Source organism: Lissotriton vulgaris, chromosome 12, assembly GCF_964263255.1.
Source record: "Lissotriton vulgaris chromosome 12, aLisVul1.2, whole genome shotgun sequence".
In the NCBI taxonomy this organism is placed as follows: domain Eukaryota; kingdom Metazoa; phylum Chordata; class Amphibia; order Caudata; family Salamandridae; genus Lissotriton; species Lissotriton vulgaris.
In genome coordinates, this window is record NC_141700.1 from 755,155,831 (window position 1) to 755,170,172 (window position 14,342).

The 14,342-nt window shown below is 43.4% G+C and overlaps 1 protein-coding gene across 3 annotated transcripts in view; it reads left to right on the top strand.

The window, feature by feature from the left end:
• Positions 1 to 14,342, top strand: part of RANGRF (RAN guanine nucleotide release factor) — a 36,008-nt gene that overhangs the window by 3,738 nt on the left and 17,928 nt on the right. For all 3 annotated transcript variants that reach the window (XM_086946050.1, XM_086946051.1, XM_086946049.1), the window contains exons 2-3: positions 1,795 to 2,028; positions 7,510 to 7,626. In XM_086946050.1, coding sequence (XP_086802176.1) covers positions 1,946 to 2,028; positions 7,510 to 7,626 — 200 coding nt within the window. In that variant the 5' untranslated portion in view covers positions 1,795 to 1,945. The remainder of the gene's footprint in view (positions 1 to 1,794; positions 2,029 to 7,509; positions 7,627 to 14,342) is intronic.

Sequence of the window (14,342 nt, forward strand, 5' to 3'; positions counted from 1 at the left end):
ATGCGCAGTGAAGAGTTTCATGGAGTGCCCAATGTTACATTCTCTCCTAAGACTTTGTCTATAAGATGCACTGAGCAATTTTAACTGCCTGTGCCAGTGCAGTAAATGGTGAGGAATTATGATTTTTCAAGTGAAACGTTAAAGTATTTTAGCCTTCTCCCGCATACAACTGCCTCTACCCCTTTGCAGTAAATGGTGAAATCAAAGACCCCCCCTTTAATTTCATCTAATTCTCCCCAGTAGGAGTTCCCAAATTATAGCATATATAAATTCCGAAGATTAAGACGTATTAGTAAGTGCATTTTAAGAGCCCTGTGACATTCCAAACTTATCCAACATAACCTTGCATCAACAGGAATCCAATTAAGAGGAATTCATTCTCCCACCTAGCCCACTGCTTTGGCATGAATGGGCACTGAAAATGTAGCCATAATAAGGTGTGCCAGCAGTTTTACAAGCTGCAAAACAAAAACATAGACATGGGTTGGTTTGCAACAACTTGGAAAATGTGCTGCAAGGAAATGTGAAGGAGCCAGAGAGAAAATACCTGTGAACGTATCAGCTGCACGACAAGTATATTACAAAGAGTGCCTTTATCAAGTTACTCTAAAAAGAAACCACTGAGTTTGTAAAGTATATTCTTAAACGTCAGATTAAAATATCAAGTGATGTGTAGTACAACGAGAGCCATGAGGGTCTTAAGGTTTCTGAGTGTGTTGCTGGGTTGAGCGCATTAGTGAAGGAGTGGACGCCCTGTGACTGAAGGGTGTTACAGATTTGAGGGACAAAACACGTGAAGAGTGGTACCGTTAAATAGTAATATTGTTAAAACAATTCAGTGCAAACTAAACACATTAAATGTAGAAAAAAATCAGTTTTATTGCTTGAAAAATACCCCTCTGTCAAATGTATTTTCTAGCAGACAGCGCCCACCTTTAGCAAATGATTTGGACTCGTAATATCGTTTATTAGGGAACATTTTCCAGAGTAATAGTGCATGCTTGAAATTTTTGACACTAAAGAGTGTCGCCATTCCATTCACAATGTTCTCACCTTGAACGTCTTCCAGAAGCCTGTGTGGGTTGGGCAGGTGGGGGTGCCAGCCGCAACCTAAAGAGAAGGTCTGCAGCGATGGGGCTCCCAATGGCATTTCCCTAAGGCCTCGAAGGCTGTTTTAGTGATTGGATACCGTGATTGGATGAACCGTCTTTAGTGCCACGCGCTTGTCTGTTGTGTCTGACCCATTTTCCCATGGTATGTGGCCTGCTTGTCTCTGGGCCAGAAGCCTGTAATAGTCGCCCTCCTCAGGCCCAACCTACCTTTTTATTTTTCCCCTCGCCTTTTTCACATAGAACAATTTCCATCAACAGGTTTCCCAAGCATGTGGATTGCCGTATAAAGGGAAACACACCTCTTTCCCTTAATTTCATTGCCAAAATGCTTTTCTCTTGAATTGCATCTTCTTGAAAATACAATATGACTTGCTTAATTACTAATCTATAGGGCAATACAATTACCCAACTTTGTTCTCCTAAATATGCCTTTTCAATGCTCACAGTATTGTTATGAAAACCCCAGGACTATTTAAAGGATAATAATAAGCCTGAAGTGGAATGCCAAGATAATAGACAGTTTCCAGTGAAGTATTGACCTCCATATTATTTTAGAATAGAAAATACCAAAAAAATGAAAACATTCAAATTTTTGAAAACTCAGAAATCGGTAGACTCACTCCTAAATCGTGAAGGTTGCCGTGTACACTTTGAGATTGTTAAGTGTTTTATGTTATTGCAGATGGGCATAGAGTAAAGCAAGCCACCTGAAAGGATGTAGAAGGTGTGTCTAAAACCACTGAGGGCCTTCTTCAGGAGCTTTCGTCAGACAGAAGGTCTGTACCTCTCCTACCCACAGAGGGTTCAGTTCCATACCAGTCCGCAGCAGCAAGATGGAGAACGGCGAGGCGCAGGAGCACATGCTCTTTGGGGGTGCCTTTTCTGCAGTACTCCCCCCAGATTTCCAGGATGTGAGGTACAGACTTCTGGTTTATTAATTAATGTCTTTTTTATCTTTTTTGTGTTGTCGTTTTAAAATACATAAAACCAAGTGACTTTCTTTAGTTAGCACTGTGACTGGTACTTTGTCGTTCTTGAGGCATCAATAAGTGCTGCTAGTTTATACACTCCATTTGGAGGCAAAGCTGGAAGAGGCACTCCTTGATGTGCTTTTGGTAGCTGTACTGCATGCTGAAAGCATGTAGAGGCATAGCTTGGTACCAGTAGCTACACCGCATACTAAAAGCGTTTAGAGGCATAACCCGCTGCTGGTAGCTGCACCGCATGCTGAAAGCATGTAGAGGCATAGCTTGGTACCAGTAGCTGCACCGCATACTGAAAGTGTTTAGAGGCATAACCCGCTGCTGGTAGCTGCACTGCATGCTGAAAGCATTTAGAGGCATAGCTTGGTACCAGTAGCAGCACCGCATACTGAAAGCGTTTAGAGGCATAACCCGCTGCTGGTAGCTTCACCGCATGCTGAAAGCATTTAGCGGCGTAGCTTGCTGCAGGTAGCTGCACCGCATGCTGTAAGAGTTTAGAGGCATTCATAGCTCGCTACTGGTAGCTGCACCGCATGCTGAAAGCGTTTAGAGGCATAGCTTGCTGCAACACTTCTTGGAGGAAGCATTTAGATGTGCCGCTGGTAGCTGCACCGCATGCTGAAAGCATTTAGCGGCATAGCTCGCTGTAGGTAGCTGCACCGCATGCTGTAAGAGTTTAGAAGGTACAAAAGGGGGTGGTGATGGACGGAGCATCTGAATCAATCAAACACTCACACCCAGTCAAAAGATCTGGGTTGAATCCATCACTGTTCTTTAGCCCACTCTGCCACCCCAGTTCAGACATGGATATATGCAAATCAGTCTGACCCTGTGCCTCATGGGAACAGTCCAGCCCGAACTGCCAAGCCATGTCTTCCCTGGACCGGAAACAAGCTTCCGAGGACCTTTTTCTGGCATTCCAGCCGTCTTCAGCCCGGCTTGCTTGAATCCAGTGGCAAAGTGAGCAAGGGACTCACGTCTGAGCATACCCTGCCACACTTATGGCGGCTAAAAGAGGTACAAAAGGGGGTGGTGATGGACGGAGCATCTGAATCAATCAAACACTCACACCCAGTCAAAAGTTCTTAGTTTAATCCATCACCGTTCTTTAGCCCACTCTGCCACCCCAGTTCAGACATGGCTATATGCAAATCAGTCTGACCCTTTGCCTCATAGGAACAGTCCAGCCCGAACTGCCAAGCCATGTCTTCCCTGGACCGGAAACAAGCTTCCGAGGACCGGTTTCTGGCATTCCAGCCGTCTTCAGCCCGGCTTGCTTGAATCCAGTGGTAAAGTGAGCAAGGGACTCGCGTCTGAGCATACCCTGCCACACTTATGGTGGCCAAAAGTGGTACAAAATGGGGTGGTGGGCTAAAGAACGGTGATGGATTAAACCCAGATCTTTTGACTGGATGTGAGTTTTTGATTGATTCAGATGCTCCGTCCATCACCACCCCCTTTTGTACCGTAAGAGTTTAGAGGCATAGCTTGCTTCAACACTTCTTGGTGGAAGCATTTAGATGTGCCGCTGGTAGCTGCACCGCATGCTGAAAGCATTTAGCGGCATAGCTCACTGCTGGTAGCTGCACCGCATGCTGTAAGAGTTTAGAGGCATTTATAGCTCGCTACTGGTAGCTGCACCGCATTCTGAAAGCATTTAGAGGCATAGCTTGCTGCAACACTTCTTGGTGGAAGCATTTATATGTGCTGCTGGTAGCTGCACCGCATGCTGAAAGCATTTAGCGGCATAGCTCGCCGCAGGTAGCTGCACCGCATGCTGAAAGCATTTAGCGGCATAGCTCGCTGCAGGTAGCTGCACCACATGCTGAAAGCATTTAGCGGCATAGCTCGCTGCAGGTAGCTGCACCACATGCTGAAAGCATTTAGCGGCATAGCTCGCTACAGGTAGCTGCACCGCATGCTGAAAGCATTTAGTGGCATAGCTTGCTGCAGGTAGCTGCACCGCATGCTGTAAGAGTTTAGAGGCATAGCTTGCTGCAACACTTCTTGGTGGAAGCATTTAGATGTGCCGCTGGTAGCTGCACCGCATGCTGAAAGCATTTAGCGGCATAGCTCGCTGCAGGTAGCTGCACCACATGCTGAAAGCATTTAGCGGCATAGCTCGCTACAGGTAGCTGCACCGCATGCTGAAAGCATTTAGTGGCATAGCTTGCTGCAGGTAGCTGCACCGCATGCTGTAAGAGTTTAGAGGCATAGCTTGCTGCAACACTTCTTGGTGGAAGCATTTAGATGTGCCGCTGGTGGCTGCACCGCATGCTGAAAGCATTTAGTGGCATAGCTCGCTGCAGGTAGCTGCACTGCATGATGTAAGAGTTTAGAGGCATAGCTTGCTGCAACACTTCTAAGTGGAAGCATTTAGATGTGCCGTTGGTAGCTGCACCGCATGCTGAAAGCATTTAGTGGCATAGCTTGCTGCAGGTAGCTGCACCGCATGTTGTAAGAGTTTAGAGGCATAGCTTGCTGCAACACTTCTTGGTGGAAGCATTTAGATGTGCCGCTGGTAGCTGCACTGCATGCTGAAAGCATTTAGCGGCATAGCTCGCTGCAGGTAGCTGCACCGCATGCTGAAAGCATTTAGTGGCATAGCTCGCTGCTGGTAGCTGCACCGCATGCTGAAAGCATCTAGCGGCGTAGTTCGCTGCAGGTAGCTGCACCGCATGCTGTAAGAGTTTAGAGGCATAGCTTGCTGCAACACTTCTTGGTGGAAGCATTTAGATGTGCCGCTGGTAGCTGCACCGCATGCTGAAAGCATTTAGCGGCATAGATCGCTGCAGGTAGCTGCACCGCATGCTGAAAGCATTTAGCGGCATAGCTCGCTGCAGGTAGCTGCACCACATGCTGAAAGCATTTAGCGGCATAGCTCGCTGCAGGTAGCTGCACCGCATGCTGTTAGAGTTTAGAGGCATAGCTTGCTGCAACACTTCTTGGTGGAAGCATTTAGATGTGCCGCTGGTAGCTGCACCGCATGCTGAAAGCATTTAGCGGCATAGCTCACTGCAGGTAGCTGCACCGCATGCTGAAAGCATTTAGCGGCATAGCTCGCTGCTGGTAGCTGCACCGCATGCTGAAAGCATCTAGCGGCGTAGTTCGCTGCAGGTAGCTGCACCGCATGCTGTAAGAGTTTAGCGGTATAGCTCGCTGCTGGTAGCTGCACCGCATGCTGAAAGTGTTTAAAGGCATAGTTGGCTGCTACACTCCTTGGTGGAAGCATTCAGAGCTACTGCACACAAATGATAATGTGTAGAAATCGAGTTTCTGTGAATATTTCTCATTTGTGGATCACCAAGTAAAGTTTTTGGATACTATTAAAATGTCTGTTTCCAGCACACTTCAGAATTTTTTTAAAATGTGCATCCGTTTTGCTTTTGTAACTGCTGAATGCATACAGTTAATTTAGAGGTATTTACATTTTCCTATGTGTTACTTAACAACAAACTCCTACAGTCTTTCCTTTCACATTCCCTGTACTACAGCAAGATTGTCACATCATTCAATTAAAAAAAACTCTTCTCACTTTGCAATCTGAGAAAGGAAAGGAAACACAAATTCCCATGTTAAAAGAATAAGCTGCTATTTGTTGGAAGACATAGCCCGACATTTGACCCCTGTCTTTAAAACACCGTCAAATGTGATTTGATCAACACAAAATTTAAAGGCATAAATGTATTTATTTCTCGGCCCACCAAAAATCGGCTCACAACCCACAATTTGGGAAACGCTGTATAGAGGCATAGCTCACTGCAACATTGCTGTCAGTATATGGAGGTATAGCTTGCTGCAACACTCCTTGCTGTAAGTCTGCGCTTCGCTGCGCTTCTTGTAACTTAATGATGATACTTGTAAAGCGCACTGTTACCCCATCTCGGGGTGTCCTGGCGCTGAAGACCGCTGGGGAACCCGTCCTGGCTTTCCCTGTGAGATGGTCCCTTCTGGGTATCTCCAAGGTGAAACCAGGCATCCCCGGCGTTTGTGGGGGGCCGTTGTAGAGATGAGGCAAGCTTAATGTCCAGAGTTGCCGAGTGTGATCCCTGTGTGATCCCTGGTTAGAGAAGGCACCGAGGCGAGAAATATCGAGTCCGTTGACCCTGGTCCACAACCCTGCCGCATCGGGAATTGAACCCTGGTCCCAGGCCGTTCTCTACTTCCGGGTCCGCCGCCTCTAACCAGTGAGCCACACCACTCCACTTTCTTGCTGGAAACACTAAGACAGGCTGCTGATAGCAGTATTTATTCAAGAATAAAGTGGTCTCTATTTAGCCCTTGACTTCCACGGCAATAGTGTGATACTGGGAATAGAAGAAAACCTCTCAAATGAGTAAGTTAAAGTTATGTTTATAGCAGTATGCCAGCTTGGGGGGATTCTGAGCTTCTACCAACAGTGGCTCTCCCATCCTTGAGGCATCGAGAGGACTAGCCAGCAGCGGCATTTACTGCCTTTGCTGTATGATGTTTTGAGAGATAATGCTGTGGTGAATGATGGCCACTCTTCTTCTTGCGTTGTCGCATTGTCCTCAACTTGATGGCTGTCATGGAGGAGGGAAATGAAGCGGGTTCCAAGTGGTTTGTAGACCAGGCCTCTGTGAATGCTCAAGTTGTTCTGAGGCTTTTTTCCATAACTGCTGTTCATGCTCTTGTTGTGTTTATGTTATGACCCGATTCTTGCACTCTTTTCTTTCACTGTCCATTGGCATCTCTGCACATGTGGTTATGGCCTAGACCACTTTTGGTTTTTGCGCAGCCAATGAGGTGTGCATGTCGCTAATGGCAGTTCTGTTCAGGCATCTTGGAAAGTTACCAGACTGCCTCTAAGGTGCTTGGCCAGAAAGCTTAACTGCTTGCATACCTGATAAAGAGATTAGTTTGTGACCTGCTTTTTTTGTTTTAATCCCCGCAGTCGTCCTGTTTTATTTTCTACCCTTTCAGAGTTAGTTAAGTGAGGTATCATTGCTTTTCGTAATAACACCTGTTGAATGAGATGCCGTACTACCAGAGTAAGGAAAAGTGCACCATATGAAGGCAAGTTTGAATAAATGCTCTCACTAGCTCGTTCCATAGTCCTGGTGACTGCAGCTCTGCAAAAATGCCCAGAGGTCGGTTTCAGGTAGTCTCAAGGGCTAGTGTGTGAGCTTGTCTTAAGTTGCAAGCTTTTCTAGAGTTTAAGGGCTGCCCTGCTCAGGTTTGAGCGTGAATTAATCTGAAGGGTTTGTCAGTGAGCTTGTATCAATGGTCTGGGGATAGGGAGCACACATCTTGAGCCTTAGGCGAAAGACCTCTGTCATAAGTGTGCTGTTGACATGCTCTCGGGCAGCGGTGTGTAAACTCTTCAGAAAAGATTTACGCACCTATTTAGATGTGTTAAATTAATGTTGTTCTATTGTTCTCTCTATCCTAAGTGAACTTCGCGAGATACCTGACAACCAGGAGGTCTTTGCCCACCGCCACACGGACCAGAGCATCATTGTGGAATTACTGGAGTATCAGGAGGGGGTGGCAGATGCCAATGCTGCCAGGTGAGTACAATAGAAAAAGAGCTCCCTCGTAACCTTTCAACTATTATTTCAGGGTACAACCTCTGGTTATGTGGGCATAAACATATTGCAATAACACAATTTTTTTTACTTTCTCATTTTTTTATTTAAATTATTTTTTCATTCAATTACTTCTTTTTTTCCCCATCATTATTACAAGTTAAAAAAAATGTTTTTAATTTCAAATTGCATTATTTTTATCTTAAATCACAATAACAAAATTAATAAATCCTGTAGCAATATATGGATGACCTTTTCGCCAGGTAGAGAACAACCCAAACACAACACTCTCTCACATTCACAACTTCATCTATTCATATTCATAACACATTCTATTATTTTTCTTTACGTTGTCCAGTATGGAACCACTTGGTGGGATTTTATAAGGACTGGCCAACGCGTTTCGGTGGAAAAAAACAGCAATGGAGACCACCTTCATCAGGACCTGCCAGATAAATCAATAAGTGTTCTCTATGACCTGGGGCTTTTATACTCAGTTATAACTTCAGCCTTTTCACGTATCGCTTAGGAGATTTCACACTGTCGCAACCACAATTTTAGTTGCTTCTCAAATTGTCTTCAAATTATACCGGGAGAACTTCTATCTTGGTGTGTCCCACGTTGCTTGCTCCACACAAGTAACTTCAATATCTCATGAGGACCATAACATCTGTAGTTCGCTTGCGTCCATTGCTAGCAGATTAGTCCTGCTCAAAAAAATATAAGGAACCTTGAAAACTTTTTCTTCCTTTTGACCTTTTATTTTTATTTCCTCTCTGCCAATGGTTGTCCAACCCTCTATTGTTCCAGGCTGTGTTCCATCCGATGGCTTTTTTAATCCGCGTTCTTCTCCATAAGCGTCCAACGTGTGGCAACACGTTTCTAAGAGTTCCAGGTGAGTAAACCAATGTGGTGAGCAACATGAGAATAAATTAGCGTCCCAATTCTTAAAGAAAGTCACGAAAATGCACCTGAAGGTACATATCACTGCATTAGTGCGGATTTACGACTTTCAGGAATTCATAAGAGTTTAAAGAAGTGGACTGTAACTGTAAACCTTGCCCCCAGTAAAATTCTGTGTTCACATGAAGCAGTAGTTCCTGTAAATGTAAATGTATTGGCATTTATATAGCGCACTACTTACCCGTAGGGTCCCAAGGCGCTTCGACCGCTGCGAAACCCTTCCTGGCTTCCCTGAGAGATGGTCCCTTAATGGGTATCTCCAGGGTGAGACCAGGCATCCCCGGCGGTCTGGTGGGGCCGTTAGTGAAGATGAGGCAAGCTAATGCCCAGAGTTGCCGAGTGTGATCGCTGATCAGAGTGGGCACCGAGGCGAGAGAATTATCGAGTCCGCTGACCCTGGTCCAGAAACCTGCCGCACCGGGAATCGAACCCTGGTCCCGGGCCGTCCTCTGCTCTCGGGTCTGCCGCCTCTAACCAGTGAGCCACACTACTTCACTTCCTGGCTGGAATTTCCTTTGAGTCTGCGCACACCCAAACTAAAATGTTTGAGGGTATTCACAGACTACTCGACAATCTCTTCCAGCACTGAAAAAGTTTTGAAATTAACTTCTGACAAAGGCAAGAGTAAAACTTTTACCAGGACGGAGAAATAATAAGGGTGTGCAGAAAATGAATCCTACAGTCACCTACAGCGCTTGCAGGTGGTCCAGAACGCGGCAGCGAGATTTGCTCTTGACCTACCAAAACGTGCCTCTGCCACTGAAGCCCGAAAACAACTGCACTGGCTCCCCGTTGAATACCGGATCCTTTTCAAATCCATGTGCCTGGTGTATAAAGCTCTTGCTAAACCCAGCCCTACAAGCATGGGATCCATTCTTTCTCGGCATAACCCTAGTAGGAATCTTCGCTCCAGTCACAAACTCCTCCTCTCTGTACCCCGTGTCAGAAAAGCAAGATGGGGAGGTAAGGCCTTTTCCTTTCTGGCACCCAAGTGGTGGAATGCCCTCCCTCTGGAAGTAAGATCTAGCCCCTCTTTGCAAACTTTTAGATCCGCGCTTAAAACTCATCTTTTCACACTTGCATACCCGTAGTGGTATTCTGTATTTTCTGTTTATTGACTTTGAAAGGCGCCTTGATACCTTCGGGTTTAGTCTGCGCGATACAAGTTGCTTAATAAATAAATAAATAAATCCGCAATCACTCCACGGATTTTTTGCATGAGCACATATATGTATATATGTGTTTTCACCCTGGTTAATATCATAGAGTCTAACAAATAATGAGAGGCTTGGAGTTACGAATGAAATGTGGGCATAAGAATGCTAGAAAAAATGGAATGAGTTCCATTTCAGGCACTGAAAACTAATCTAGATTCAGAGGGATGGTGCTTGCAACAGAAGATACGCTGGAAGATGTGTTCGCCCAACCGGATGTACAGATCTCGGCTACTAGACTCTTAACACCATTGCTGCTAGAGAGATTTTCCTCCAGTGCTGCAGATCCATAATTTCCATTGTTCATGACGAGCTCAGCTCGCCATGAGCACAGGAGCACTGTACTGCATGACGAGCTGAGCTCGTCATGTAACATGGACTAACGGAAAAGGACATAATTTTTACACGCTTGAATGTGTAAACAAGGGAAATTCATGGAATAGGATATTTTGTTAAATTGACCTGCCATACCGATGCATTTTAAACCACTGAATGTAATCATTAGTTTTAACATGGCTCAAAAGAGGAATTTGCAAATCAATCTCTAGTTTATCTTTGGGGGGAAAAATCTAGGACTAGATGGAGTTTTTAGGAATAAATTTGTTATTTTGATTACAGAGATAACTAAGCTGGAACTTAAGAGAGCCTCACTTAAGCGGACAGCAACGACCTGAACCTAAACTGTACGGTTTGAATTTCCACCAGACTGAGTCAATGTTTTCAGACTTTGGGGGTAGCATGAAGGAACAGGATATGTGCATACGATTACTCCAGAGACGTTTTAAATCATGTTTGTGGTTTCAAAAAGAAAGCTTGTAATATTGTGCTGGCTGTTGTTTTGAATCTTCTATAGTCTGCACAAAAAAGCTTGGCCAACCCAGCCTTATTCCAAAGTGTATGATCTGAGTGTCCGAGCCCGGGTGTGAGAAAATGTAAAAGGAGCTAAGAGTTTATGCTCTGAACGCCAGTAAACTCCATTCTTGTGGCTCCTATGGCTAGTAGAAAACCTCAACATACCAATTAATTTATATTTTAGTTATCCAACTTTTTCCAAGAGGTTAAATAAAAAATGTGTTAAGCACTGATAGCTGTCTGGAAGGATGCATTTAATAATTTGGGATCCCAAACCTCTTTTGTGAATCTCCATTACAGCAGAATCTTTCCCTCCCTAACAAGGATTCTCGCTGATCCGGCATACGGGGTCCATTTAGTAGCTTGGCCACAATAGAACTCTGTTTTCAAGAACATAAAGCATTATATGGTCTCTGTGATGAGCAATGTTTCAATTACATTGACCTCAAGGAGGTCTTTCATGTTTTTGGCTGTAGAGTTCCCTCTTATGTTCGTTTTTTGCACAGCCACAGTTTCTGACAATTAAATGGCCTAATGGAATAATGCTTTGGTAATGCTGACCAAAATTTACTTTATTTGGGGAAATGATCTTCAAAGTCCAATTTCTGCTAAAGAGCAGAAGTATATTTTTGGAGGTGTAAGCAATATAATAAATAGCCAATTTGTATTTGCAGTGCTACCACACTCTTCCCAGGCTTTACTCTACTCCTAATAGTTTGTTCTTTACTCTTACTAGGCTTTACTCTACTGTTACTAGACTATACTCTACTCTTACTAGGCTATACTCTAAATTTACCAGGTGTGCTGTACTCTTACTAAGATTCACATTACTAGGCTTTACTCCAGTCTTACTAGGCTATACTCTACACTTACTAGGGCTATACTCTACTCTTGCTAGGCTATACGCCACTCTTACTAGGACTAGAGTTTACACTTACTTGGCTCTTCACTACTCCTACTAGGCTATACTCTACATTTACTAGATTGTGCTCTACTCTTAATAAGCTTTGCTTTACTCTTACTTGGCTATACTCTACTCTTACTAGGCTATACTCTAAATTTACCAGGCTGTGCTCTACTCTTACTAAGATTCACTTTACTAGGCTTTACTCCACCCTTACTACGCTATACTCTGCACTTACTAGGGCTATACTCTACTCTTGCTAGGCTATACTCTACTCTTACTAGGAATATACTTTACATTTACTATGCTGTACTTTACTCTTACTAGGCTGCACTATTCTTTTACTAGGCTGTGCTCCACTCTTTTACTAGGCTATACTCTACTCTTTATTGTCTCTATTCTACTCTTACTAGGCTGCACTCTTCTTTTACTAGGCTGTGCTGTACTCTACTCTTACTAGGCTATACTCTACTCTTTATTGGCTCTAGTCTACTCTTACTAGGCTATACTCTACTCTTTATTGGCTCTAGTCTACTCTTACTAGGCTATACTCTACATTTACTAGGCTGTGCTCTGCTCTTGCTAAGATTTACGCTACTCTTACTAGGCTTTACTCTTCTCTTACTCGGCTATACTTTACACTTACTAGGACTATACTCTACTGTTGCTAGGTTATACTCTATACTTACTAGGACTATACTTTACTGTTGCTAGGCTATACTTTTCACTTACTAGAACTGTACTCTACTCTTACTAGGCTGTACCCTACTCTTCCTAGGCTATGCTCTACACATTCTAAGCTATACAACCATAAAGCAATAACGGCGGACTAAAGAAACCTGCATTTCGCACAAAGTTCCAACCAGTTTTACGCCCCATGCAGTTCTTTTCCTGTACCTGCTGACATTTGGTACCACTGCTTAGCAGAAATTGAATAAATATACAAGTGGAATGGTGCACCTGAAGATATTATAGTCCACAACTTTCCAATTTTATTCCAAATAGTTTTTATTTTTCCTGTGATTCATAAAATCATTTTCCATTCTTAGCAACGTCCAGTCAATGTGTTTCGTCCAAAGAGAAATTTTTTAACTTCATCAGGGCTGGAGACAATACATGAAAAAACATAAATACAGATTCATATATAGACATATTAAAAACACATTATACCACATTGTATGAAAGACCAAAAAACACAAAAAGACCACACAGGCTTGGACAGAAGGGCACTATGAGATAACATATTTTAGTGTATAATAGGACATCAAAACATGACAATCACTTGGTGATTATAGCAAATCATACATACATATATAATGAAAATAAAGATAAAGCAACAGAACCTGACAAACAAGCATTAACCCCTTCCATGCTGATGATGAACCCCAGCCGTCAGGCACTACGGTGCTCGTGTGCTGATGACGGCTGGTGTTCGTCACGCCCGCCCCTGTTCGTGTTGTTTACAGGACACCAGGGGAATCGCGGCCGCATGGAAAGGGTTAAACAAAACTATAAATGTCATTGTATGTTGTGTCCATTAAAATGGAAGGGAGTGGCCTAGATAGAATGCACTATGACATAGCATCCAGTAGTGCGTAATAAACCACCAGAACATGGCAATAAGTAAGTGAATAATTAAACAAATCATTACATGTTTTATCCCTGAGTACCATAAAGGGACAGCATAACAATAAGAAGTGAATATAGTCTTAAACACTTATTATACACCCTGAAAACACACATTTCCTCTATTTTAGGATATCACCATTCGAATGGTACAATACTTATTTGGTAATCCTATTGGAAATCCGAGGACCTGTACATAACAAAAGTTTACACAAACACACCTCCAATTTGTTCATATTCTTTATACTCCCATTACAGAGTTCTTATGGATTCAGTATCCGAAACTCTGTAGGTACATCAAAAAAATTGTTATGACCTGGTGACCCTCATAATCATGGATCATATTCATCAAATAGGTATATTCGTCTTGTTCTGTTCAAACAAGATGTTAGGGAATAGTATCTCCCAGATGCTACCAAAGGGGCTCATGTTAATATAGGTCAACTCCTAAGTATGGAAACATGATCACCTAAAATTATGTATATTCATAATGTGTAAAAGCCCATGAATCATATATATTCCTTAGGGTAACCTACAAATTCTATTCCAACTTGCAATGTATCGATCCACCAACGGTATCCAGAACACCATTGTCTACATCAATATCCCCTGGTGGGGTCTCTCTGTGTAAGACCAATAGTTTGTAAACGCAAAGCAAGTTAACCCACATTTATTTTCATAGCCGAGGACACGTCCAATTAAGCTGCGACTGCCCTCCCCCTTTCCGATCGTAACAAAAGGAGAGATGCATACTAGGCTCTGGTCTACTCTTACTAGGCTCTAATGTTACTAGGCTGTACTCTTACTAGAGTTTACTCTACTCTGACTAGGTTTTACTCTACTCTTACTAGGTTTTACTCTACTCTTACTAGGCTTTACTCTACTTTATTAGGCTGTACTATGCTCTTACTAGGCTATAATCTACACTTAGTTAACTTTACTCTGCTCTTACTAGGCTATCCTCTACACTTACTAGTCTGTACTCTACTCTGACTAGGTTTTACTCTACTCTTACTAGGCTTTACTCTACTTTACTAGGCTGTACTATGCTCTTACTAGGCTATAATCTACACTTAGTTAACTTTACTCTGCTCTTACTAGGCTATCCTCTACACTTACTAGTCTGTACTCTACTCTTA